We start from the raw sequence: 26,493 nt of genomic DNA, 5'->3' as shown, positions 1-26,493 counted from the left end.
ATACCAAGCTGTTGTTGTGCTCTCCATGGCCCCCACATAGCTACTAAACCATATGCACCTAACACTAACAACACACACTAGCACACCAATGCATTTGCATGCCACAAAGTAGTATTTTATCATCTCATCCCTCCCTCCAAATGCATAGATTAATGCTTTAATCTAATCCTAATCATAGACATCCTCTTATATACCTTCCTATGAGTTTCCCTCCATTTTCTCTATTGCTTCAAACAAGGCAATGAAAACACAAAACTAGAGCTAGTGTGTGTGACAGAGACCAGAGGAGTGTAGAGGACAAGGGAGGAACAGAAGAACCGAGTATGACAGGTGCTACTACACCGAAGCCAAGTAGCACTCCACGCTTGTTCGTCTCCTTGTCCTTCTCCTTCTTGGCATTCTTGAGCTGCATTGCCGTGTGCAATGTCGCCGTCGCCGCCGCCGCCGGCGACGAGGCCGCGGTGCTGCTGGCCATCAAGGCGTCTCTCGTCGATCCATTGGGTGAGCTGAAAGGATGGAGCTCTTCGCCGCATTGTACGTGGAAGGGCGTGCGCTGCGACGCCCGGGGCGCGGTCACCGGCCTCAATCTCGCCGGAATGAACCTGAGCGGCACCGTCCCGGACGGCATCCTCCGCCTCGCCGGGCTCACCTCGGTCGTCCTGCAGAGCAATGCGTTCGACGGCGAGCTGCCGGCGGCACTCGTGTCCATTCCGACGATCCAGGAGCTCGACGTCAGCGACAACAACTTCAAGGGCCGCTTCCCGGCCGGACTCGGGGCGTGCGCCTCGCTGACACACCTCAACGCGTCGGGCAACAACTTCGCCGGCCCGCTCCCGGCCGACATCGGCAACGCCACAGCGCTCGAGACGCTCGACTTCAGGGGCGGCTTCTTCTCCGGCGGGATCCCGAAGACCTACGGCAAGCTCCAGAAGCTCAAGTTCTTGGGCCTCTCAGGCAACAACCTCAACGGCGCTCTCCCAGCTGAGCTGTTCGAGCTCTCGTCGCTGGAGCAGCTCATCATCGGCTACAACGAGTTCAGCGGCGCGATCCCGGCCGCCATTGGCAATCTCGCCAAGCTTCAGTACCTCGACATGGCGATCGGAAGCCTAGAAGGTCCCATACCACCGGAGCTCGGCCGGCTGCCGTATCTCAACACCGTTTACCTTTACAAGAACAACATTGGTGGTGAGATTCCCAAGGAGCTCGGCAACCTCTCCTCCCTCATCATGCTTGACCTCTCCGACAACGCGATCACCGGCACGATCCCGCCGGAGCTGGCACAGCTCACTAACCTGCAGCTACTTAACCTGATGTGCAACAAGCTCAAGGGCGCCATTCCGGCGGGGATTGGCGAGCTCCCCAAACTGGAGGTGCTGGAGCTGTGGAACAACTCCCTCACCGGGCCGTTGCCGCCGTCGCTCGGCAAAGCGCAGCCGCTGCAGTGGCTGGACGTGTCGACGAACGCCTTGTCCGGGCCGGTGCCCGCCGGACTCTGCGACAGCGGTAACCTGACGAAGCTGATACTGTTCAACAACGTCTTCACGGGCCCGATTCCGGCGGGGCTCACGACGTGTTCGACGCTTGTCCGCGTCCGGGTGCACAACAACCGGCTCAACGGCACGGTGCCGGTGGGGCTCGGGCGGCTGCCGCGGCTGCAGCGCCTGGAGCTGGCCGGCAATGAGCTGTCCGGCGAGATCCCGGACGACTTGGCGCTCTCGAAGTCGCTCTCCTTCATCGACCTCTCGCACAACCAGCTGCGGTCGGCGCTGCCGTCGAACATCCTGTCCATCCCGGCGCTGCAGACGTTCGCGGCGGCCGATAACGAGCTGACCGGCGGCGTGCCGGATGAGCTTGCCGATTGCCTGTCGCTGTCCGCCCTCGACCTGTCGAACAACCGGCTGTCTGGCGCGATCCCGGCCAGCCTCGCGTCGTGCCAGAGGCTCGTTTCGCTAAGCCTCCGGAACAACCGCTTCACCGGGGAAATCCCTGCGGCTGTCGCCATGATGCCGACATTGTCCGTCCTCGATCTCTCCAACAACTTCCTCACCGGCGAGATCCCGAGCAACTTCGGCAGCTCGCCGGCGCTTGAAATGCTGAACCTGGCGTACAACAACCTCACTGGCCCCGTGCCGGCGACGGGGCTCCTAAGGACGATCAACCCCGACGACCTTGCCGGGAACCCGGGACTCTGTGGCGGCGTCCTGCCTCCGTGCGGGGCAAACGCTCTCCGGTCATCGTCGTCGGAATCGTCTGGTCTTCGCCGCTCACACATGAAACACATCGCCGCCGGCTGGGCCATCGGCATCTCTGCCGTGATAGTGGCATGCGGAGCCATACTTGTTGGCAAGCAGCTGTACCACCGGTGGTACGTCCACGGCGGATGCTGCGACGACGCCGTGGAGGAAGAGGGGAGCGGCTCGTGGCCATGGCGCCTCACGGCGTTCCAGCGGTTGAGTTTCACTAGCGCCGAGGTGCTCGCGTGCATCAAGGAGGCCAACATCGTCGGCATGGGCGGCACGGGTGTGGTGTACCGCGCCGACATGCCACGCCACCACACTGTCGTCGCCGTCAAGAAGTTGTGGCGCGCGGCCGGCTGCCCCGAGGAGGCCGCCACGGTCGACGGGCGCCAGGACGTCGAAGCGGGAGGCGAGTTCGCGGCCGAGGTGAAGCTTCTCGGGCGGCTCCGGCACCGGAACGTCGTGCGCATGCTGGGCTACGTGAGCAACAACCTGGACACTATGGTGCTCTACGAGTACATGGTCAATGGCAGCCTGTGGGACGCGCTTCACGGACAGCGAAAGGGCAAGATGCTGATGGACTGGGTGTCGCGATACAACGTCGCGGCGGGCGTCGCCGCCGGTCTCGCCTACCTGCACCACGACTGCCGGCCGCCGGTCATCCACCGCGACGTCAAGTCGAGCAACGTCCTCCTCGACGCCAACATGGACGCCAAGATCGCCGACTTCGGCCTCGCCCGCGTCATGGCGCGCGCCCACGAGACCGTCTCCGTCGTCGCCGGCTCGTATGGCTACATCGCGCCGGAGTACGGGTACACGCTGAAGGTGGATCAGAAGAGCGACATCTACAGCTTCGGAGTGGTCCTCATGGAGCTCCTCACCGGACGGCGGCCCATCGAGCCGGAGTACGGCGACAGCCAGGACATCGTCGGGTGGATCAGGGAGCGGCTGCGCAGCAACACCGGGGTGGAGGAGCTGCTCGACGCCAGCGTCGGCGGCCGCGTCGACCACGTCCGGGAGGAGATGCTGCTGGTTCTGCGCGTCGCGGTGCTGTGCACGGCCAAGTCACCCAAGGACCGGCCCAGCATGCGCGACGTGGTGACCATGCTCGGGGAGGCGAAGCCCCGGCGGAAGAGCAGCAGCGCCACGGTGGCCGCCACCGTCGTGGACAAGGACAAGCCGGTGTTCACGACGTCGCCCGACTCCGGTTACCTATAATACAACTTGGTTTTTCACCGGAGCCTCTGACGTGACAGACGCGATCGAACACTTTTCTTGTATCTATAGTTCCTGCAATCTGCTATGCTTTTTACATAGTTCTGATTTACACATTTGGTCCTGTTCTGGGACTACGAATTGATGTAAACAATGTTTATACCTTTTTTAAACAGTTTTAGGATATAAAGGAATTCAATTAGTCAAATCAAATACGAGGCAAATTCTGAATTTGTCCATAATCCGCGGCTTCCCCAAACTACTCCATGCAAATTGATACGGACCGCCCATGGTGGATCGGACGGCTCAAATAATCCCCGTGTAGGATTGCTAGCAATGTAGCGAACCATATCAAGGGTGGCCCAAATTGAGGCACAATATTGTGCGTCCGTCGCCCACTCACGTCAGCCCAATTCGTCCTCGCCCATTATTATGCCTCGCGTCGTTTGCTCTTCTATTTGCAAGGGAGAATCGATCTCACCGCCGTCACCGGTGACCGGCGCACCGCCGCCGCCGCCGCGGTTGTCGTCGCCTCGTCGGAGTGGTTTGCTCTTCTGTTCGCAAACTGGAGCCGTGTCGCCCAATGGGACTTCCGTGTGCTCCTCATCTAAGAATCGCCTATTTCTAGGAACGAGATGTTTTTTCATTGTTAGACAGAACTTACCTTGCTTCTGCATTGATAAGATTAAGTAGAACAATGCAGAAAAAAGAAAGATCGTTCACTTAGCTAAGAGCAAATTAAACTGATGATTCTAGCTAGCTAGTTGATGGTAATACGGACCTTGATTTGGATGCCACCTTGGTCGTCGTCTTCGAGGACACACCATGGCACCACGAACTGGAAGCACTGCTTGCGGTCGGGCAGCCCATCGGCGAGGTCGGTGCACCCTATGTGGAACTCGGACTTCTGGTAGTGGCTGCGGCACATGTCCCCGTCGCCATTGTAGCCGAACCTCGAGACGAACAGGAGCTCGCATTGCATCGCCGGCTGCTCGGCGGCGTGGGGACGTATGCAGAGCACGGAGATGGCGCGGCCGAGCGGCTCCCGAGTGACGTTCAGCATGATCAGGTGGTCGGAGAAGGTGGCGCTGCCGCGGCGGTGGTGATGGACGCGGAGGAAGGTGAAGCCGTCGCGGAGGTGGGCGCTGACCATCTCGCCGGCGCGGACGTTGGTGGTGCACGGCCAGTTATGCGCCGCGGCGAAGTGGTCCAGGAGCGCGGCCGCCGAGCCGACGAAGCCGCATGCGTCTCCGGGGCAGTGGCACGGCGCGTGCCGGCACACCAGGCGGTGCGCGTCAAGGTCGTGGTAGGCCGGTAGGAAGGTGCAGCCGTGGGCGGCGTGCGGGCACGCGACGCGGATGGACGCCACCAGGCGCTCCATGGCGCGGCAGCGCCGATAGGCGGCGACGGCGACGCCGCAGACGTGGCACTTTCCCGCCCCCGTCAGCCACAGCTTGTAGCGGCACCGGAAGCACACCACGTGCCCGACCTGGCACTGGAAGATAGGCGGGCTCAGCGGGAGGCAGCACACGCCACACTCGAGGGCGTCGGCTTCCAGGACCGTCACGCCCGCCACCGCCCGTGTCGACGGCGGTCGGCGGCACCTCCCCGGAATGGATGCCGGCGCTTTCCTCTTCCTCCACACCTTTGCCATGATTCTCCTCAGTCTCGTCCTCCGAATCTGCGAACACCGGTGTGAATCAGACGACACGCGGCTTCTTCCTCGCGTTAGCCGAGTTGTTCGCTTCCTCCGCCGCCGCCATGGCTCGCTGAGTGCACCGGGAGGAATCTCTCCGAGACTCTTCGACTTCTCTGGCTGACTGTATGGATTCCCTACCTCTCTTAAACCAAAAAAAAAAAAAGCTCCCTTCCTCTATTTGAATCTCGTAAAAAAAAACATAACTTTTTTATTCAAAATACTATTTGTCCCATTATCATTTTTTATTCAAAATTTTTACCATTTTATCCTAAACTATCCTTCCACCTCCACCCCCTCCTCATTTATTAAGAGACATTATTCAACATTAATCCATGTTGAACAACTTAACGATACTTATATTTTGGCACAAAAGTAGCATGTCTGCATGTGTTTCCCAGCAAATGCATTTGGACAATTAGTACATGTAAAATGTGTCTATTTGGCAGTGTTGATAGATCTGCCAATAATTTTTTTAAAATAAAAAGATCCATTGGCCTCCAAATTATTATTATCTTTCATAAATTTATTCCATACATGTTATATTCCTATATGATGCAGCACAATAGATGTAGTGAGTTAGGAAAATTTAGAGCTCAAGTAAATTTAACACCGTTGAGTATTACTCACTCTGTTTTAGTTTTAGCCTTGATCAGATGCATACAGATTCTAATGAATATGGATGGAGAGACTTTCACACACATAGAGAGATAGACTTATAATATGCGGCATGTTTTTAATCCCTATATTGACATCATAATTCTATATTTCTGTTGTATAATTGCGGTATGTTTGCATGTTGTATAAAAGCAAGTACGATAGTAGGTTATAAGCCAATTATAAACACCGGAGGAAGAAAGTTAAAAATAAAGTAATGTTAACTTCCATTCAAAAGCTAGATTTTGCAAGTTATATATATTAAGTATATAAGGAGAAAGAGATATGGGTGCAATAGTGGAGCCTACCTTATAGCTAATCTTAGTTATATTGTATTCTTTATATAGTTCTCTTCCACTAGCTATAAAGCTCAATATACATATATGTCATATTATCACCCTCCTGCAACTATTATATTTAAATCTCGTACAAACCTGCAACATCCTTTGTAATTTGTTAGCTTCTAAAGATTAATATGTAAACATCTCAAAAATCACCGTCCTCTATATCATTGTCACAGTATTTCGGCGTATATTGATCCATAATTTTAACACATTTAATATATATTTATCTATATATCCCTATATTCATTCAATATTTCAATATATTCAACCCACATTAATCCATATATCTTATATTTAAGCGTGAAACGTCAGCTAGTATAAACCTATAGCGAGTAGTTAGCTCTAATACGGAGTATCAAACTTGCTCTACGTACACTGACAGAGGTGGATGAAAACCTAGGAGGCGCACTTGTACTGTTGTACATCGCTGGAGAGGGGATAAAGCAGGCCGTGCAACCCTCGGGTATTAATGGACCGTGGAATCCAATTTGATCTCGCTAACGCTCTTTCGTGGGCCAAAAGTAACCAATTTTGTGCGTGGGAAGAGCTTAGGAGGCAACTGGCCACCTTATGGTGTTCCTGCCAGGACTTTAAGCCCAATGAGGCCCATGAGAATCGCTGTGTTGGATCGCAGCGATACATTTCTTTGGTGGGCCAAAAGGGAGACGAATATTCAATGCTCCAAAGAAGAGGAACTGGGCTCCTTGTCTCCTGCTCCACACGACGCCGACATCAGACGACATCTTGCAACTAGCAAATGCTACAGGCGACGGTTGATCTGTGCTGCTGTGCAGGTACGGTTTAAGACAGCGTAGATCAAACACATGCATATTAGAGCTGCTACCATTATTTTTCAAATGCAACACATGTACTCCTCGCTGGCCTAGTTTTATCAGCTTTAATAGCTAGACAAAGCTATACAAGAATCACCAGCTTTTGAAGATGAATGCTTTAGAGCATGTATAATAGTAGACTATAAGTTGACTATAACCTGATGTGGAGAAAAGAGGTAATGAAAAAAAGGTGGGGTTGGCTCTTATGCAAGAGATGATTATTCACCGACTCTAAGAAAAATGCATTAAATATAAAGGTAAGAGAAAGAGATAAGGACATGTTCAAAGGCAGAACTCGTTGTGGGTTTTATCTTAAGCCACGTCAAGAACAGGAGTCTATTTTATAATGATACATATAGAGGTAGAGTTAGGTGTGGTTTTTTCATTAATTTAATAAAATATTTTTTATTAAGCTAATTTTCTTTTTATATATTCTCATGCAAGAAAGTTTTCTTTAATAAATGCTAAGAGTCGACTCTAAGCCGTTACTATGCATGACAATAGTTTTTCTCTCTGCTTCCCTTTTTCTCCTCCACATCACCAAATTTGTTTACGTGGTAATTGAGAGAGTCAACTAATAGATACCTTTGTACGTGCTCTAAGAGATAAAAATTATAGCCAACCTTATAGCCGATCTATTATATGGGTTGACTATAATATAAGCTTATAGATAGAGCAAGTTCAATAGTATAGCCAACTACTAGCTCCAATTCATCTATAGTCAATTTAATAGCCAATTCATACAATAGTTATCTACAAAACATTAGTACATGATCTCACATGTCATATATATATTGTCTTAGAGTCTGTGTAGTTGGTTACAAATTAATAGTCCACCTCTCTTCTCTCTTCTCTTTATCTCTTTAAAATATGCTTATAACTGTGAAATAATCTGCTATTGTACCTGCTCTCTAAGTCTGAAGGGTAAACTTATAAAAAAACTTGGAAAGCAACGAGCAAATGATTAAAAACATAGATTCGACTAAAAAGCATCGCTGTCCAATATAATAACACCCTCTGTACGCTTAGTACCACCGGTTGGATCCTATGCTTGGCCATGACACCATCTCTTACTTGCACGGGCCCAAATCCGAGTACCAAAGGTCGGAACAATGCCGCGCTTTTTCATGTCAAGTTCATCAGCAACATGGGAACGTGCAGGACATGATCTGCTTTTGGCTTACACTGATGAAGGCGACGTGTCATTTGCCTCTGTGACTTGTGTGAGCCTTGATGAACTAATGACTGGCTGTTCCTCAGCAAGCAGCCCTAATTCCATCTTCAAAGAACGGGACACCAGAATTTTCTGGTACAATTGTCAAGGTGTCAGTCCGATTTGCACGGAATAGAAATAAGGAACGCTATACATATAATACTAGATTATAGAAATGGTGTCGGTCCGATTTGCACGGAGTAGAAATGAAGAATATTATACATACACTAGATTATAGCAATTATGGATGGTTGTGCTACGAATGTAGATTCCTGTAGATACCGTGAGCTTCAATAAAACAGCTATCGTGCAGAAAACAAAAGCAGATGCCACTCTCACCCGTACCAATTAATTGGTACTACGTGATACTGTTCCCATAGTCCCATTTATATCACAAAGGACCACAGGGGGGGCTAACCGAAGTCAGATGGACCGACACAATGAACAAGACATAACTTGAGAGCATGATATGATTTTTTTTCTTTTGCATAAAATGCTTCAAGTTTTAAAATATAATCAAATATCATGTAGTATATCACACCAGAGGTTGATGCCTGAAGAAAATTTCCACTACACGCCATGCCAATCTACATATCTGACATGCATTACATTTTAAATCTAGCGAGGCTGCGAGAATATACCTGAAACTTGGGACCGTAATTTCATCTATTTCATCCTTCAGAGAGCCGTGGTGTGTTCATCAACCTATGAGACAACCATAGAAAGGAGATAAGCACATCTCATTTCAAGACTGCCATAAATGAGCCAACAAAATTACAACATAATTATTGTTTTTGCAATATCAATTCACTACTGGTCTTCCAACGTTGAGACCAATAAGGTCTAAATTCCCAATAAGATAAATCTGAATATGAACAAAATAAGTGTTAAGACAAAAAAAAAAGAATGGCCATATATTAGTTTCTTGCATAATTCAAGCAGTCCAGCAGACATGATACATAGCCATGAACAAGCACTGAGGAAGCGATTGACAAATGATTTAAGAAACCCCAATTTTATCACCGCTGGCTAAAAGCCTAAAAAAACACTGATCAATAAGAAGGCCGTTCAGGCATTGAGAAACCATTCACTACTTGATAGGCAATAGCATCTACTTTACATCACTGGCAAGCAAGTTCAGATGGAAGTAACTAACAACAGAATTTGTTGTTTATGTATAGTCAACTCTATAGCCTGTCATAGCTATTGGAAGAGGACAACTTAAGGCTTCCACAATCATTATTGGAGCATCCAGCCCTAAGCAACTGAACAAATAAACAAACATCCTGCAGCCATTAAGTTGCAATATAGTAGAGCTAGTTCAAGTCTGCAAGTATGCATCCTTCTGAAGCATTATCTGGGATCACAAACGTTGTAATACCTTGCATGAAGAAATGTCATATCAACAAGTATTTCCTTGATTTCTTACTAATTGTGCATATGAAAAGATAGTATACACAAATTCTAAACCATACACATACAGAGCAAAGCAAACAAAACAAAACAATACCAAAATTGATATACCTACAAATCCCATAAGGGCATACAAAGTATTATTGAGCGAAGCAAAATAAAAACTAGAGTGTGAAATGATATTTATAGGGGCAATTCAAAGGCTGTGCCATTTTTCCACGAGCATCTTTTGTGGCACGACTTGCACCTGTAGGGGCTAGATCATCAAGAACATACATGATCATCAGAACTACTGTATTGGAGATCTTTGACCTATGGGCAAGGTATTTGCATCAGAGCTTCTTCAGAGAGGAATACTACTTTCATTCCCTCAATCACATATCTAACTACCTGTAGTTTAGTTCTGACCTCTTTGTTCATTTTTCCAGGAGTTTTTGGCAGCTTTAGTAGAAGGATTAGTAGAATCACCACCCTTGTCCTTGGGTTTAGAGAAGAATGGATCCCATTCGTGAGGTCCAATTGTCCTCTGCCCTTCTTCTAGCAGATCATACTTCCAGCTATTCTCTTCAACAAAATCTTTATCTTCACGGTCTTCTATGATATCTCTTCTCAATTGTGTCACCTTGTTAATGATTGCCTCTACAGAAACATCGAACGCATCCTTCAGAGTTTCCAGCTTTGACCTTGGATCAGCATATATCACCCTTGGAATGAGACTGATGACCTCTTCCCTCATCTTCTTGACCACATCTGGCTGGATACTTTTTAGCCTGTCCTCAATGCTGACATTTCCCGTACGGACGCCATCTTCAGGGATGAAAACAGAGTACCGTGTATAGTTCTTCGGAAGATGCCATGTATATTGGACATATGCTGAACCAGGATGAAAGAAAACAGGAATGCAGCCAGCCAGCATCGAGTCAAAGGCAGATCTTCTCGTATAGGAATCACCTTGTGGCTGCAAGCAGAACAGAGAGCTCTGAAACATATTCATGATTGCGCTAGGGGAATGGCACTTGCTCTCCCCAAGATCACACTCCAACAATTTACAAACACTTGATGCCCTGCATTGATCAATAAGCTGGCCCCTGATGGACTTAGGATCATCAGGACGAGGAGCCCCAGCAAATGAGAACAACCATGGTCGTTCCAGGCTCCTCATTCTATCCTGCCAAAGCAAAACATCAGCATCCTTGGAAGGGTGGAAGTAAGTAGGGTAAGGTATCGCAAAATCATTGGCATTCCATGGGCTTGACTCCACCACCAACATCGACATATTCTTTGCAGCAGGCAAGAACAGCAGCTTGTTGCCCCAATCCGACTCTTCGTCCGTCAAGCGCCTGAAATCCCACGCAATCCTGCCTCCAACCAAGAAATGGTCACGCCCGCCCATCACATCCCATTCGGGCCTTTTCCTCATCCAATCTATCAAATCCAGCGACGCAGCATCCCTCATCGAAATGTTGTAACCCCAAAGATACCTCGCCACATCAAACCCCGCGTAGAACGGCACAAACACCGCAGCAGCAATGGACGAGTCCTTGGTCAGGCACTCATACTGCTTCATCCTGTTCCTGAAGATGACATCCACCATAAACTGGTTCGTCGCGTACCAGCCGGTGTTGGAGAAGACCCCTTCCTCGTTACCCAACGGCGGACCAAGCCCATCGTTGCTCACGAACTTACACATGTCGGTCCAGATGCTGAGCCTTTTGCACTCCCGCAGCATGTCGTCGTTGAACCGCGGCGGCAGCTCGTGCACGTAGATGTACCGGCCGCCGCACGGGTCGCTCTTGTTCTCCGCAGTCTTGAGCGCTCGCTGGAACGCGTACTCCTTGTGCGGCGTCTCCGCCTGGACGACGGCCGTGGACTCCTCTTCCACTTTGGGGACAGTAGCGGTGGCAGGTGGTGGCTCCGAGACGGTGCCAGGCGGTGGCTCGGAGACGAATACAGGCGGAGGGAGGGGAACGACGGGGTCGGAGAAGCGTTCGGGTTCGGGGAGCGGAAGGTCGGCGTGGGAAATGCTCGCCCCGGCGTCGTCGGGCTGCGCCCCGGCAGAGGCGCCAGGCTCGTTGGCGATGACGAAGAAGTGGAAGTAGAAGATGAGGACCCAGAACATGGCGCAGAGCGTGGCGAGGAAGCATAGTCGCGACTGCGGTGGCTTCCCGCCCACCTTCTCCATGCCGTCCTGGTGTGACGGCAGCACCGGCCGCCGCCTCATAGCAGACATCCGCCGCGCCCGCGCCGACCCCGCCGCAGCCGCGCCGCCGCCGCCCAACTCACAGGCCAGGGTCCGAATCCCGCCGCATCAACACACCCCCAAAACCCCAGCGACAAACAGGACGCGCGGGAGCGGCGCCGCTGCTCGAGACACGGCGCGGGGAAACCGGATCGGCGGATCGCGCCGCGCGGGGTGGTGGCGAAAAGAAAGCACCACTAAACGAACGAACGAACGAACGAACGATGGGTTTAGACTTTTGGTCGCGAAATTTGTCCCCGTCTTCTTCGATTCGGGAGGGGGGAGTTCTCCCTTGTGTTTGAATGCGGCTTGGTGATGGAGTAAGCGGCGAGGGGGAGGGAGTAATGAGGAGGGGAGGAAACCAGGTGGTGTGGGGGAGGGGGAGGGGAGACGTGGCGACCGACCCGGCCGTCTCAGGACGGACGTGCGAGGGTGCGACGGTGGTGTCAGTGGCGTGGGCGCCCAGAGGCGCGGTCGCCTGGGACGCCGGGACGTGGCGGTGGGAAGGTGAGCTTCCTTTTTTGTTTTTTACCGTATGATTGTTCAGTTGTTTTCACGAGGTGTCTATTTTATGGCTTCACCGACACATGTGGGCTTGATTTGTTCATACAAACTCCCCACTTTGCACCATACTCTAGGACACCCGAAACGGTGCTCGGATGTCGCTAGTCATGGACTAGCCGTATTAATTTTTCACACCATATGCTTGTAATACGTCAGCATGTGATTTCGAGGTATTTTTATGACAAAATATAACAATTACTCTCTCCGAAAAAAACCATTTTCCACTGATATCACACATGCTAATATAAAAGAAAAAAACTACATTACCCTTCATTTTATAAAATAGTCAATGTATGTGGTTCCTTCTTATTTAGTTACAATGTATTTGCCTTATATATTTATGAACTCCAATACAATTATTATGACTCAAAGTTGAAATTATTTTGGAAAATAATGAGATAAAACATTGTCTTATTTTTAAATGGACGGAGTAATTCTTAATAAGTTTTTCTCAATAATATGGAACAGAAGTGTTTAAGGTTTAACTGTATATATTCTGGATTCCATGACTATTTGATAGCAGTACTCGTTTCTCTTGTTGAAATTATTGCATGGGTTGCTATCAGGCTCACCATATCAAACAGAAAGAGGATATATAAATTGTCTTCGTTCTTAGGTTGAGTAATAGTTCCTTTTGTTTTTAGTATGCAGTACTTCCTAACCATTTATATGTTGTTTAGCATGGAGCAAGATGTTAGTTTTTTTTAAATCACTTTAGTAGTCATTTTTGGAATTTTTTATTTGATTAGATTCTTTCTAAGTACCTGATTAGCTCTGAAATCATTAGAATGATTAAAATCATAAGAATTATTGAATAGATATTTATATTGGTATATAAAATTTGAATAATATAGATACTTATATTTTGAAAAGGGAGAGTATCAATATTTTCCATAGTGCCGGGAGCTTGAGTTCAACCAAAGGCCATGGCCCATGGTTATCTTTTTTCTCATATCAGCATGGCAAGCACTGCTCGATCCCTTGGCTTTTCACAGCAGCCGTTGAATTTTACTCAAATGCGTACAGGCCATTTGTGACTAAACAATACGAAAACCCAAGTGCCGGTAAACTGTCTGTTAAATCATTGCACATTGATTTCGACTCAGACTCGGTCACATAATTTTTTCGTTAAGAAGATGACACTTTTGTTTAGTGGGTTCGCTTGTAACTTACCGGCGTTCTATTGGCAGCAACCACAAAAAAGAAGGAAAAAACGAATAGTAGGGGGCAAACGGGGACGGCACAGGATGGCGCGCCACTGCAGAAAACGTGCGCTCTCGCTCGCCGGCGAAATCGTCGGTAGGCGGTCAAAGCGGGGAGACAGGGCAATGTGCGGGGGGTGACGTGCCGGTGGCCGCACCGGTTGCGCCGGCTGTCCAGCAAGCGCGACGCGAGCGCAGGTTGCGGCAGTCGCCGTCACGCGGTGCCGGATCCGCTCCGAGATCCAGAACGAGACACGGGATAAAGAAAAACCGGAAGCTGCTGTTTGCACTGGAGTAGAGCAGTGCCATAGGTCTGCCGACACTGGGCTCCCATTATTTTACTTTGGAGGAATAAGCGAAAATATGTTTTTTAAATGAAAAATAATTTATACGTAAAATTTTTATATACGTGTATATAGCGACTCAAAAGCAAAATGTCTAAAACAAACCATGATAAAAAAAACTACAAAATCAAGTTCAAAATTAAGTTTTAAAATTCAAATTATATCTTATAAGCAGTTGCAACTGTGAAACGATGGAGCCCCTGCTTTTTTTTACTGTTTCTGCCTCTTCTCCGGTTCTCCTTCTCCATAGAATCGTTCTCGCGCCTCTTTGCATCATGCAACGTGAATGGTTTAGGCCATGGTTAGTTCTAAAAATTTTCACCTAAAAACGTCACATTGAACTTTTATACCTAAATAGAGTATTAAACATAGATAAAACGAATAACTAATTATAAAGTTATGTGAGAAATCGTGAGACGAATCTTTTAAGCTTAATTAGTATGTGATTAACCATAAGTGCTACAGTAACCCACCTACGCTAATGATATATTAATTAGGCTTAAAAGATTCGTCTCGCAGTTTACAGGTGAGCCATGAAATTCGTTTTTTATTCGTGTCCGAAAACCATCGACTAATATGACACCTAAAAGTTTTTATTTCACCAACTAAACACCCCTAAAATACAACCCGGAGCCTCGAACAAGTTGGCATACATCAGCAATGGCGAAACATCGTTATCATTGTTGTTTATAAAATCAGCTATGGATTCTAAAACGGTACACTAGAGCAAAGCTAGGTTCCGTTGTATATAGACCGAAACGCACATGGAACAGCAAGAAATACCAACACAAGATGGCAGCGGTAAATTTGATGGAAGATCCCAGAGAAATTTAGGGGGTCCTGTCTGATGAGGCACTTCCTACAATTTGTCACGCATTTGGGCTGGTCCCCGGCCTGTCCCTCCCTCCCCCGATACAGTCGAGCGCCATCATTGCAGGAAATGTACCCTTGAGAGTTGAGCCCCCCTTGACGACGAGGGAGTGGGTCTCACGAACGTCGTCCGCATGTGGTGCTACGTGCGATGCGAGTCTCCGGTTACCAAAACTGCCGGGAGAACACGCCATTTGTCAACTCATTACGCTCCAAATGAGGGGGATTTAGCAGCAAGGATTTGCCACCATGTCGAGGAGAGACTTGCCGGCCGGCCGCGGCCGGACCCCGCTTGGCGGCACGCTGCGCGACGTTTGTTGGGTCCACGATCACCGGCGTGTTCGGGTGTGTGCAGTGCGCCCGGTCATGGGCTCCAGGCAGAGCTTTCAATCAGAACAGTGCAATTTCCCTTGCTATTCATGTTACCGTGTCCAGAGAGGAGAAACAGGATTGACAGTGATGCTCGCAGCCTTGTTCAAGTTCCCAAATTTTTCTCTAAAAATATCACATCGAATCTTTGGACATCTAAATAAAACATTAAACATAGATGAACCAAAAAATTAATTACATAGTTACGAAAGAAACCTTGAGACGAACCTTTTAAGTCTAGAGTCCACGATTAGCTATAAGTACTACAGTACCAACATATGCTAATAACGGATTAATTAGGCTCAAAAAATTTGTCTCGCGGTTTCCAAGCTAGCCGTGAAATTCGTTTTTTTATTCGTGTCCGGAAACCCCTTCCGACATCCGGTCAAACATTTAACGTGATACTTATCACAAAATTTTTTTTCAATCTAAACGGCGCCTTAGTACGTACCAGTAGGAGTTATTACTCTCCATCCAACAAAAATAGCAATTCTACCATTCATAAAATGGAATTTGCTACTATATCACAGTCGACATGAAACTGAAACAAATTTCTTGCAAAAATAGCAATTCTAACATCCAATTGCGTCCGCATTCGGCATAAGGTAGCTTACCCGGCGCGGAAAATACGGTAATAGATTAGTACATGATTAATTAATTATTAATTCTAAAAGATTAGAAAAATAGATTAATATGATTTTTAAAGCAATTTTCTATAGAAAATTTTCAAAAAAACACTCCGTTTAGCAGTTTGGAATACTTGCACACGGAAAATGAGGAAATCTGTGGTTTAGTAAGAAGGGAACGAACGAGGCCTGCGTTAGGGTTGGTTTCAAGCTTAGGGAAATGGTGGATAGGGGAGTTCCCCGATCTTAAAGGGGGTGATCGTGGTAGCTGGTGGCTCGGTGTTGGATGATGAGGCAGCATAGCCATCAATAAAGGCATAAAGTCGTGGGGTAAGCAGAGGAAGGTAGACCGGTGTTTAAGACAAACATAAGAGCATCGTCAGCATATGCTTAAAAATTCATCCCCTGATATTTTAGGTTGCAGGGGGTTGTGGCGGTGTCTCTACAAAAATTTGTATGTGGGATGAGCTTATAGGACTTTGCGAGAAGCCACTAGAGCCAGGGTAGATGGTGAAGCAGTGGCATCTCGCTTCCACTGGTTTGAGAAGGAGGACAAAATTAGTGTCAGAACCATAAATTTTCTTAAGGCTAGGCGAGCCTGACCCTAGATAGTGGTCATGCTAAAATATTACTGGGCCACTACATAATTACTGTAATTAAGCAACTATGACATATTGTATATATGCATATGACACCCCCGGAGCCCGGACATTTGCCCATGGTCGTCAAAGCATAGCTCTACCACTAGACATAAGGCAAGAGGGGGTGAAGGGAAGTCCGATAGGCTTCACCGATGTTGTAGGTACCTTGCAGTAGTGGTGAGGCCAAGTTGTGGCTCGCTAGGTGGTGATGGTGAAGGAGGCAAATAGAGGACTCGAGGAGAATGAAGTGGCGGTGGTGGGAAGAAGAAAAAAGGGTTACAATTCCCATCGTAAACATTTTGATTTCTGGTCTCAATTATCACAATTATTCTTTATGTAGGCACCTTTCATTTATGTTCCAATGGGAACAATCTTATGGAGTCCTTTGAAACAAACAATCGATTTCTACCCACTCATCTAAGCTTCCTATGGGTCTATTCTAGATAAATTATCGAGGAAAACATGAATAAAGTCTCACCCACATTTCTTTTCCCACTGTCTTAAGTTCCTATATATCTATCAAATGACAGTTTAGATTTATTTTTTCATGTATTTTGATAATAGGAATCCAACAATCTTGTCATTATATTCCTTCTATTTCATATTCCATTTGTTTTGACAATCCTTATTTTCGAGTGAGCCCTTAATTTCTTATTCAATCATAAAATTTTTTATACTAGTATTCTGGGATGGAGGCAATAGTTCGTTAAACTCCTGATGTCATCTGTTGTTGTGCAGAGCAAGTACCATAGTCCTCTTAACATGAGCTCCAAGATGGCGTGTTGAATTAAATGATGATGCAAATAAGAGAAGTCAGGAGAGAGATGAGTAACAGTTTGGGGCATTTAAAATACAATGACTAGGACGGTGTTTATAAAATTAGATGAGCTAGCACATAGGAAACATATGATATTACAAGTGAGTAAATAAATATAGATAAGAAAAACAAATCTTACATTAGACATGGTTTCTACAAGACTTAATAAGAGAGTAATTGCATTAAATTTAAATAGTGTCTGTGCTAAGATGATAATGCTCAGTATGAAGGACATAAAACCACCCTAGCGTATTGCATTGTAAAATGCTCACATGCAATGAGTAACCTATACAAACTCCAAGAAAAAATATTGCATTGCAAAATACCCTCGAGCAAGGAGTAACCTATATAAACTCAGAAAAAATAAGAAGGAAAAATAAGTAGATTGGTTAAAAAATGGTTACATAAATAAAATTAAAGGTAACATGCAAATCTAGCAGCAGTATTAAACTTGCTATATTTTACAGTTTGCATATTTAAGTTACAGTTTTACGCTAGCATTGTAGTAAAACTGTAACTTAAATAATGCATTTCTGCACGCTTGTTTTCTGCAATTATACTGGTGATGAGGTTGCAAGTCTGCAACCAGACACTCACACAGAGGAGAGGACAGCTGGGTAGGAGGTAGGTAGCGACCTGCCGCTACGGCGTACCCCGTATAAACGAAATGACCCATGCCACGTACTACTAGAAAAACTTGGATCATCATTCATGGGGAAGGTGTACGTCACCATATACTGGAATCCTAATCAGATGAGTTTATAAATTAATTCTATTAGCCTCATTCTAAAATATAAGTATTTCTAAATCATTACTAAAGAAATATTAAAAGATTGTGTTATAGTCGTTTTAGTAGTTATTTTTTAATTTTGAATTAATTAGAATCTCTTTGTAAACATCGGATTATTTTGAAAATATTGAAGTGGTGAGAATCAGTACACAAATACTTATATTATGGTATAAAATTTAATTGCTAAAAATGATTATATTATAAACGAGATGCAGTAGTCCAACGCGATGATTAGTTAAAAAAAACTGACGGCACAATTGTCGGCTCTAGATTGACCGGGAGCATATATAGAACCTGAACATCTGAATAAAGGAGAAGTCCAGGTTAAACCTACTTAACATGGCTTGCATCAGTAGAAGTTGGCCAGGGAACAGAAGGTCAAGCTGGGCCTTCCATAGGGAAAAATTAAACGGGCCTTTTCATATTATTTGAGATCGACAGGAAGTTCATTTTAGGTCCATTGATTCCTTGACTACGGGTCAAGTTTTATTCATATCTCTCTATCGCAAAACTGGTATATAAGTATCGTCAACTTGTAAAATCAATACAAATCGATTCTCTCGGTAATATTAAGTGTTCATCGGCTGAGAGACGAGTGAGCCAAAAGGAAGAGGAGAGAGAAAAAGAGAATGACAAATGAAGAAGAATGTGGCCTCAAACTATTTTAAATGTTCTATCGATTTGCTTACTGTAATACCAAGTGACACGTTAGATGAAGATTTTGCTTTTAGCGCCACGTAGATGTCATGTCTAGAGATAGCAACGGGACCCGCGACCCGAGACTCGATGTGTATTTACTCCATTAGGGTACGGGTATGGGTTAAATGTATTACCCGTGGGTAAATAAACGGGTAAATACCTTCACTCGACGGGTACGTGGGTATGAGAACGTTCATATGATATCCATACCCGTGGGTAATAAATACCCGGAAACCCAAATGAACATTCTGGCCCATATATGAAATTAGGCTAGCCCAATATAAAACCCTAGGTATTTAAGCCTCAACCCATATATGAAATTACGTGGATTTATATATTGTCTACTACTATTTAAGTACTATTTGATGGGATTTATGATATTGTTGACTGATACAGATGCCTTGTCGTTGGCTGGTTGCTACAATTGGATCAAAATATTTTATGTTATTTTTATTGTCATGTCAAATTTGGCGGATAAATGGGTGACCCGCGGGTGAGCCTTACCCAGGCGGGTATGGGTATGGGAAATTTTTTATACCCGTGACGGGTATGGGGATTTTGATGGGTCTAAATTTCAATGGTGGGTATGGGTATAAGGTACCGATACCCGATAGGTATTTACCCATTGCCATCTCTAGTCATGTCAGCTAAAGCGGTGAGGTCACTATCAAAACACCTTGGGACTAGATTTATATCGGGTTTAAATGTTGAGGGACGCTTTATACCTAATTTCGTAGTTGAGAGACGTGTATAAAACTTGAAGCACAGTAAGGGATCTAAAGTGGATCCATGACATCTTGGGCCGAAATCGAATTGGTAGGCGATAATAAATAAGCCCATCAGAGGAACACTACATCAATGGGCAAATAAATAATCCATGGGGTTGTAGATCTTGTTTCATTCAGCACACGATGGTCCATGGTTTGCTGTTACTCTTCTTGTCTTCTTTGAGAAAAGGTAGCGTCCAAGCCATTAACCGAAAGCTCAAAGCCACCCGAAGGATTTGGATTAGACTAATTCTTACGAAAGTCATTTGATTCATAGAAACGATCTATAGAAAAATCTTAGAAACATTTTTTTTGGATAGAGAAAATTATATAAACATATCCATTCACTCAAACCTTTTTTTAAAAAAACTCCTATAAATTGATATGTGCATGCCAGCGTATATTTCGTTTCATTTCCCGAACACTCTCCGAGCCACGTGAGTAACGATGTCGTCGTGGCGGTATGCACGCGGACACGCGGTGGTACATCCGAAAAGGCTAACGGATGAACGTCAAGTTTACTAATCCATGTGAACATAGCTTCACACATATATATACATATAATTTTTAAGTATATAATTTTCGTAGTTATATCTAACATAGATATTTTTCTACTAGATATTCTCATTGATCCGAAAAGAATTGGTTTCGAGTCCAATTCATGATTTCAGTCCAGAAGGACTTCGTTCAATCGAAGTTTAGGTAAATTTATTTCTATATATAAATTTTTAGGCCAACTATAGAACGGAATTCTGTTAGAACGACATAAATTATTAACTAGATGATACTAGTTGATATCAGATGATATTAATTATCTGGTATCATCACGGCGAGACGGCACGGAGGACGCGAGCGAGTGCGGGGAAGAGCGCTAGCGGCGCGACAAATACGGAGGAGTGGTGTTGGAGCCGGCGCAAAAAGACTTCCGTCTAGGATGGGAGTCTATTGTGTAGTTTTTGTGATAAATTTTCTATCAATAAAGATGAAACTTTATAGGTACAAACACACACAAAAAAAAAGTTCATGAGATAAAGAAAATTTTCCAACCCCGGCACCTCGTCACCCTCCTCTCCTTCTCTCTCACATATGTTCTATGGTTATGATTTAGATGTTCGAATCTGGTTTGTTGGAGTCCATTTGCCGTGGCGGGCCCAACATTAATTCACGGGTATTCATCTGAATACCTAAGATTTTTCTAAAAGTACATATATATATATATAAATATATATGATATAGGATACGTATACATATATGTATTAAATAAAATAAAAAGAAAACCCACTTCAGCCCAAACAGATAAGAATAGGTTTATTGGGCTACTTTTCTTATTTTGACCCATTTCAGACCAACTAACTGAGGCCCACGGCCCAATTTCTAACCCTAATGAGAGGGTCGGGGGCTCGGGGCTCTTGCCTGTCCTGCTGGGGGATTGGGGGCGGCGACTACCTGTTTGGCTGGAGGTATTGGAGTTGGAGGGCTGTTGGCCGGCAACCGGCGGGCGAACGGGCGGCGCGCCGGTGCGAAGGTGCGGCCGGGAGGTGCGGAGCGGAGTCTGGGACGGCAGGACCGGGAGCCGCCGCGCCGAGGGCCCGAGAAGCGGGACGGGCGCTGATTTACGTACGTCATTCTTAATTTGCGTTTGTATTTTGCCATATGTAGTTGTTGATTTGTGAAAGTCGTGTTTCATCGACGGGTCAAGACAAGCTAACCATGTACTGTCAACTGTCTTTTGCTCACGAATGGATCAGGGCCTGACACGCAAGTTTTGGGAATAATCCCTCCCCTGCCAAACACAAGTTTGAGTGAGGATTCACCCAATCCTCCCTGCTATAAAGTCCACTTGGGAATTAAACCCTGCGAACCGAACAAGGCCTTGAGGGGTCTGGTCGAGTCTAGAAAGGGCTCCTCTTCTCCACCGGTCGCGGCGGCGAGAGAGAGAGAGAGAGACAGCTAAGCTAGGGTTTCTGATTCCCCTTCCTCGATCGCCGGAGGAGATGTCGCGGACGCTGGTGCAGCCCGTGGGGCAGAAGCGGCTGACGAACGTGGCGGTGGTGCGGCTCCGCAAGCATGGGCAGCGGTTCGAGATTGCCTGCTTCCCCAACAAGGTGCTCTCATGGCGGACGCGCGTGGAGAAGGACCTGGACGAGGTGCTCCAGTCCCACACCGTCTACTCCAACGTCTCCAAGGGCGTCCTCGCCAAGTCCAAGGACCTCCTCAAGGCCTTCGGCACCGAAGACCAGACCCAAATCTGCCTCGAGATCCTCGACAAGGGCGAGCTCCAGGTCTCCGGCAAGGAGCGCGAGGCCCAGCTCTCCTCCCAGTTCCACGAGGTCGCCACCATCGTCATGGACAAGACAATCAATCCGGAGACACGCCGCCCCTACACCATCACCATGATTGAGCGCCTCATGCACGACGTCCATTTCGCCGTCGACCCCAACCTCACCTCCAAGGAACAGGTATTCCTTAACCAAACCACTGCCTCTTGTTTCTGACTTCCACTTCATATATTCTTCTTGTATGTGCGTGCTGCAGTTCTGTTTTAGTTCAGTACACGAATAGGGCTTGCTATATGATTTGTTAGCTTCATCCTTTTGCTTTATTTTGAAGAACTAGATTTTTTTTTTTTTGCACAATGGGACTGTAGGTACAACTAATACTGTGGTATTGACATTGTTGGATCAATTGACAAGAGCATACTGGTGGAGTAATTACTTGGTTGTAATGTTCTAATTTTTTGTTACGGCATGTATGGAGATTATATGTTCTGATTGTTTGAGCTCAAGTTTTGAAAATCCTTGTTTTCATTTATGAAAGTTCTACTGTATCCTAGCTTTGATTTTCAATTCTTTTTCTATCACAAATATAGTGAATGTGCACACCCAGAACCAAATATAGGGAATGTATAACATCTAGTTTCTGCAGACACATAACCAAAGATAGTGAATGTGGGTGCACGCAACTTCATGGCTGCATATAAAAATTAGGTACTATATACAAATTAGAAAATGACACTTAAGCGATGAATTTTTCCTGTAAGCTACCACTGGACTTCTCCTGTTGGAAATGAGGAATAGAGCTTTTCCCTCATCCTCTGTTAGGCATGTAGCCCTTACATGGCTGAATAGGAAACTTAGATTGTCTGAAATGTTGATGTGGATCCAAATCTGAGCTGCAGGAACAGTAAGCTGCATCTTGTATTGAGATAATTACTCTTAGTTCATGTGCTAGATATTTTTGTTCTATCTTATATGTCTCTCGTCATTGGTAGAGCTGGTAGCACCAATTATGTTAGCTGTGTATCAGTTGCACCAATTTTGTTGTATTTTTTCTATGGTTGATCAACCTTGGTGAGCCAATTTCTCATGATAAACAGATGATAAACTGTAGGAAGTAGCTGTGACAATACTGGTAACGTAGTATGTTCATACTTGTTATGGTCACATGATTTCTTCATTGTGTAGGCACTGCAAATTATTAAGAAGCTAATTTATTATGGTTACCTAAGATTTCTTCATTGCGCAGGCACTGAAAGTTATTAAAAAGCTTACAGAGCATTTCCCCATAAAGCGTGCACCATTGAGGGTGCGGTTCACTGCACCAAAGTCCAAATTTGCAAGCCTTACTGAGAAGCTTGGAGAGTGGAATGCTAATGTTATTTCAAAGGATGAATCTGGAAACCAGCCTTCTGTTGTAAGTTTTTTAATCATGCTTTCTTCCAGTTATCACTAATTCACTGATTATGATTTGCTTGTTATCAATGTTCCCTACATGACTACTAGAGGCATTTCATCACAAGTTATATCGGGTTATGTAGTCGTTCGTGTTTTCATCCACAATATTATGGAGCTGTTAAATGGTTTTTGCTGTCCTCTAGATGCTAGCTTTATAGCTCTAAGGTTTGGTTTGAGGATGATATCATTTAGAAGGTTGTTTCATCTAGATGCTTGGTCCTTCTAACTAGTTCTAGTCTGCAACAACAAATATATGCCAATTAATGCTTATAGAATTTAGTAGTCACTCAGAAGCTTGTCCTAAGATAGCAGTCTGTTTTTTTCATTGATAAACGGATTGTCGTATACTGCTATGACTTGGATGTTAGCCATGTCACTCAGAAGCTTGATCTTTATATGCTATTGCATTGTTCAGTCTTCTGTGGACTTAGCCTACTTGCTGCTGCTTAGTGTTTCCTCACATTACTTCCCATAGGAGCATTACCATCCTGTCATGCTTAAAACCTTTATGTTTGCCCCATGTGTACGATATTTTGCAGGTGTGTGAGATTGAGCCATCTATTCTGCACATGTGTGAGGAGAGATTGAAGGATGTGCAAGGGAGGGTGGAAGTACTCTCAGTATCAGCGCATGCAGAAGGTGGCTCGTCTGTGGATCATTATGAAAGCACTGAAGAGTCTCGATCAGTGCCTGCAGTGGAGACTGATCCTGTTGCTCAGATAGGCCAGGCCATGCAGAAACAGTCCATTTCAAGCACGACAGAAAATCTGGGTCAGGGACTAGGCAAACAGCAGAGGAGATGCAAAGAATGTGATGTTCTTGTGGAGGACAAGTTGTATCGGGAGCATTGCAAATCTGGGTGGCACAAACACAACTACACACGGCACAAGAACGGCCTTCCTGCACTCAGCCAAGAGGAGTGCTTGGTGGAAATGGAATTAGCTGACTCCAAGAGGGACCTAAAGGACTATGATTTCTGAGGTGAACTATACTTCCACTTTGATATTCTAATGACTTAGTACAAAAGGTTGTGCCTAATATTTTGTTTCGCCATGTTATCTACAGGTGGAGCCGCGGAGACTGTAAACGTTCTGTGTGGTACATGGAGTTTCAGTGTTTTCGCTTGAGAAAGGGTTATCTCTTGATGCTGTATAGGGAGGGGACGGAATATTTGTGTAACTGCGATATACGCTAGCAATCTACCGAAATGGAGTGGTATGTTACATTGTTTAGCTGCAGAAGGATAGCTGAACCTGGTTGCTGATGTATAAGTTGGCCTAGTGAAACTGGTGGCAGTTTTGATGTTGCTTGTTCTGCAATGGGATGCTATGCTATGTGAGAGACCAGACCACATGTTAGTGCCATGTTTCTTGCTATCATTCTTGTGAACACAGCTGAATGCAAACTTTTAGATTGATTTTGCAACCTACAGAGTGTCAATTTGCTACCGACTGTTTCTGCAGCACTGTTCGTATGATTCGATCTGGAAATAATCTGTAGGAGTAGAAAACAAATGAATACATTTCATATAACTACGTATACTATCACCAAACCATCGCAAACCTTTCTATCACAAAACTACATATTAGACATCACGTTTATGGTAAAACTATAGATTTTATATTGACTATCATAAAAACTAAAGATTTAGATTATGTTCGGCTGCCTTGCTTACAAACTCATATTCGCTCGTTTTTCATCCGCGCACTTTCTAAAATATTAAACAATGTGTTTTTAAAAAGTTTTAGAAAGTTGCTTTAAAAATCAAATTAATTTTTAAAGGTTTCTATAACTAATAATTAATTTATGAGATATTAATCCCTAACTATGTTACCATACAACTTACTAACCTAACCCAACTATTGCTGCCGAACGCAGCCTTAGTAGCAAAATTATCCCAGAACTACAAGTTAAGTGTCAATTCTGTCACAGAGCTATGATCTTTATAGATCCAATGTAATGGCAGTACTAGAGATTTAAACTCTAAACATATTGTGATATTTTCAATACTAGATTTGTAGATATTGTATATGGCTTGAAATCTATAGTTTTAATGATAAGTTTAGCAATTAGTTTTGTGATACATCACTTAAACCGGTAGTTTCATGATAATTTTATCAAACTATATGTAATTTTCCTTTATTTTTTTGACATGTGATTTTGCTTTTAATAAAAGGTTTCTGTAATATAAAATTGTTTAAAAGATTATATTAATCCTAACCGATGCGCCAGGCGATGAATAAAAAATGATGAACTTGGGGAAAAAAGTTTCCCGTAGCCATTACAGTCGACCAATGTTTCGCAACAAATAAGTTGCGTGACCAAATTCCATATACGCCTAAAGCCCAATGGAGCATACAGGGTTATTGTTTGAACGTATTTGCAAATAAAACTAATTTATATACATATTTTTACTGATTTAAAAGTTAAAGCTAAAAAAAAATTATAAAATAATCTTAAAATTAATTTTAAAATTAAATTTTAGTTTAAGCGGAAACAAAGAGATAGGGATATCTTTGTGTGTCGGTTTCAAGATGTTGACCACCGTTTGCATGTACTACACGGTATATGCTGGGGAAAATATCCCTCACCGACCGTGACATCTCTACGTTCTTCAGCGTGCATCGGCGGGCAAGACCCAGTCCGGCAGCAGCAGCAACTCCGGCGGGCTGGAGCTGCTCTGACCGAGGGCGCGCGGCGGGAGCCTCCGACGGCACGAAATATATATTAATACTGCATCCAAATTATATTTTCACGTCATCCTGCAAATATGTAAAACAACGTGTAAATCATGCCGCAATTTGAGAAAAGAAGATGAAAACTAGCAAAATCATACAGATGCGATTAGTATCACACAAATCAGTACTGTCATACCTTCTATAAAATTTTAGTCCTTTTACGAGTTTTTTTTATCCCACTTAAAAAAAATAAATTTAATCACAGTATATATTTAGTACCTTAAGATACAACGTATTAAGGTATCAAAATTTCACGCTAAAATTGTTGGCACCTCATGTTAGTTCCAAATGATGGTAAAAATTCTAAATGATGGTAAAAAAACCCAAATACAAACACCGAAAAAGTTCCCAGAGTTTGTATTTATAATTTTTGTTGGTATGCAAAGTCGTTCGTGGCTTCGTGCGGGTTAGCGGCTCAACCGGTTCATCATCTTCCTCCTAATTCAAATATAGGCGAGGCAGAGAGGATCCCAAATTCCCTTCCA

The 26,493-nt window shown here is 45.0% G+C and overlaps 4 protein-coding genes across 4 annotated transcripts; 2 read left to right on the top strand and 2 right to left on the bottom strand.

Moving 5' to 3' along the window:
- The first annotated feature begins 323 nt into the window (after positions 1–323).
- Positions 324–3,526, top strand: LOC102707663 (MDIS1-interacting receptor like kinase 1-like). The gene has a single exon (XM_040522766.1). It carries the CDS (start codon positions 324–326, stop codon positions 3,453–3,455), a length of 3,132 nt encoding a protein of 1,043 aa, XP_040378700.1. The 3' UTR covers positions 3,456–3,526.
- Positions 3,527–4,212: 686 nt separating this feature from the next.
- Positions 4,213–5,106, bottom strand: LOC102707386 (putative E3 ubiquitin-protein ligase SINA-like 9). Its single transcript, XM_006650970.1, has one exon. The coding sequence runs from the start codon at positions 5,104–5,106 to the stop codon at positions 4,213–4,215; it is 894 nt and encodes a 297-aa protein (XP_006651033.1).
- A 2,628-nt stretch (positions 5,107–7,734) lies between these two features.
- Positions 7,735–12,137, bottom strand: LOC102701703 (xyloglucan galactosyltransferase KATAMARI1 homolog). Its single transcript, XM_006649328.3, has 3 exons — positions 10,017–12,137; positions 8,837–8,900; positions 7,735–8,288 (listed from the first exon to the last, which is right to left on the bottom strand). The coding sequence occupies exons 1-2, from the start codon at positions 11,836–11,838 to the stop codon at positions 8,896–8,898; spliced, it is 1,827 nt and encodes a 608-aa protein (XP_006649391.3). The 5' UTR covers positions 11,839–12,137; the 3' UTR covers positions 7,735–8,288; positions 8,837–8,895.
- An 8,851-nt stretch (positions 12,138–20,988) lies between these two features.
- LOC102701424 (ribosome maturation protein SBDS) lies at positions 20,989–24,716 on the top strand. Its single transcript, XM_006649327.3, has 5 exons — positions 20,989–21,153; positions 21,285–21,995; positions 23,062–23,229; positions 23,810–24,251; positions 24,336–24,716. The coding sequence occupies exons 2-4, from the start codon at positions 21,531–21,533 to the stop codon at positions 24,248–24,250; spliced, it is 1,074 nt and encodes a 357-aa protein (XP_006649390.1). The 5' UTR covers positions 20,989–21,153; positions 21,285–21,530; the 3' UTR covers position 24,251; positions 24,336–24,716.
- The last annotated feature ends 1,777 nt before the right edge of the window (positions 24,717–26,493 follow it).

This window comes from Oryza brachyantha, chromosome 3 (assembly GCF_000231095.2).
Source record: "Oryza brachyantha chromosome 3, ObraRS2, whole genome shotgun sequence".
Classification (NCBI taxonomy): Eukaryota; Viridiplantae; Streptophyta; class Magnoliopsida; order Poales; family Poaceae; genus Oryza; species Oryza brachyantha.
The sequence above is the reverse complement of the archived record's forward strand: the minus strand, read 5'-3'. Positions and strand labels throughout refer to the sequence as shown.

Excerpts from the sequence above, each read along its gene's own strand:
- LOC102707663 (XM_040522766.1), top strand. The coding sequence starts at position 324 with ATGACAGGTGCTACTACACCGAAGCCAAGTAGCACTCCACGCTTGTTC.
- LOC102707386 (XM_006650970.1), bottom strand. The coding sequence starts at position 5,106 with ATGGCAAAGGTGTGGAGGAAGAGGAAAGCGCCGGCATCCATTCCGGGG.
- LOC102701703 (XM_006649328.3), bottom strand. The coding sequence starts at position 11,838 with ATGTCTGCTATGAGGCGGCGGCCGGTGCTGCCGTCACACCAGGACGGC.
- LOC102701424 (XM_006649327.3), top strand. The coding sequence starts at position 21,531 with ATGTCGCGGACGCTGGTGCAGCCCGTGGGGCAGAAGCGGCTGACGAAC. Across the intron at positions 21,996-23,061 it reads ACCTCACCTCCAAGGAACAG|GCACTGAAAGTTATTAAAAA; the intron begins GTATTCCTTAAC and ends TTCATTGCGCAG. Across the intron at positions 23,230-23,809 it reads CTGGAAACCAGCCTTCTGTT|GTGTGTGAGATTGAGCCATC; the intron begins GTAAGTTTTTTA and ends GATATTTTGCAG.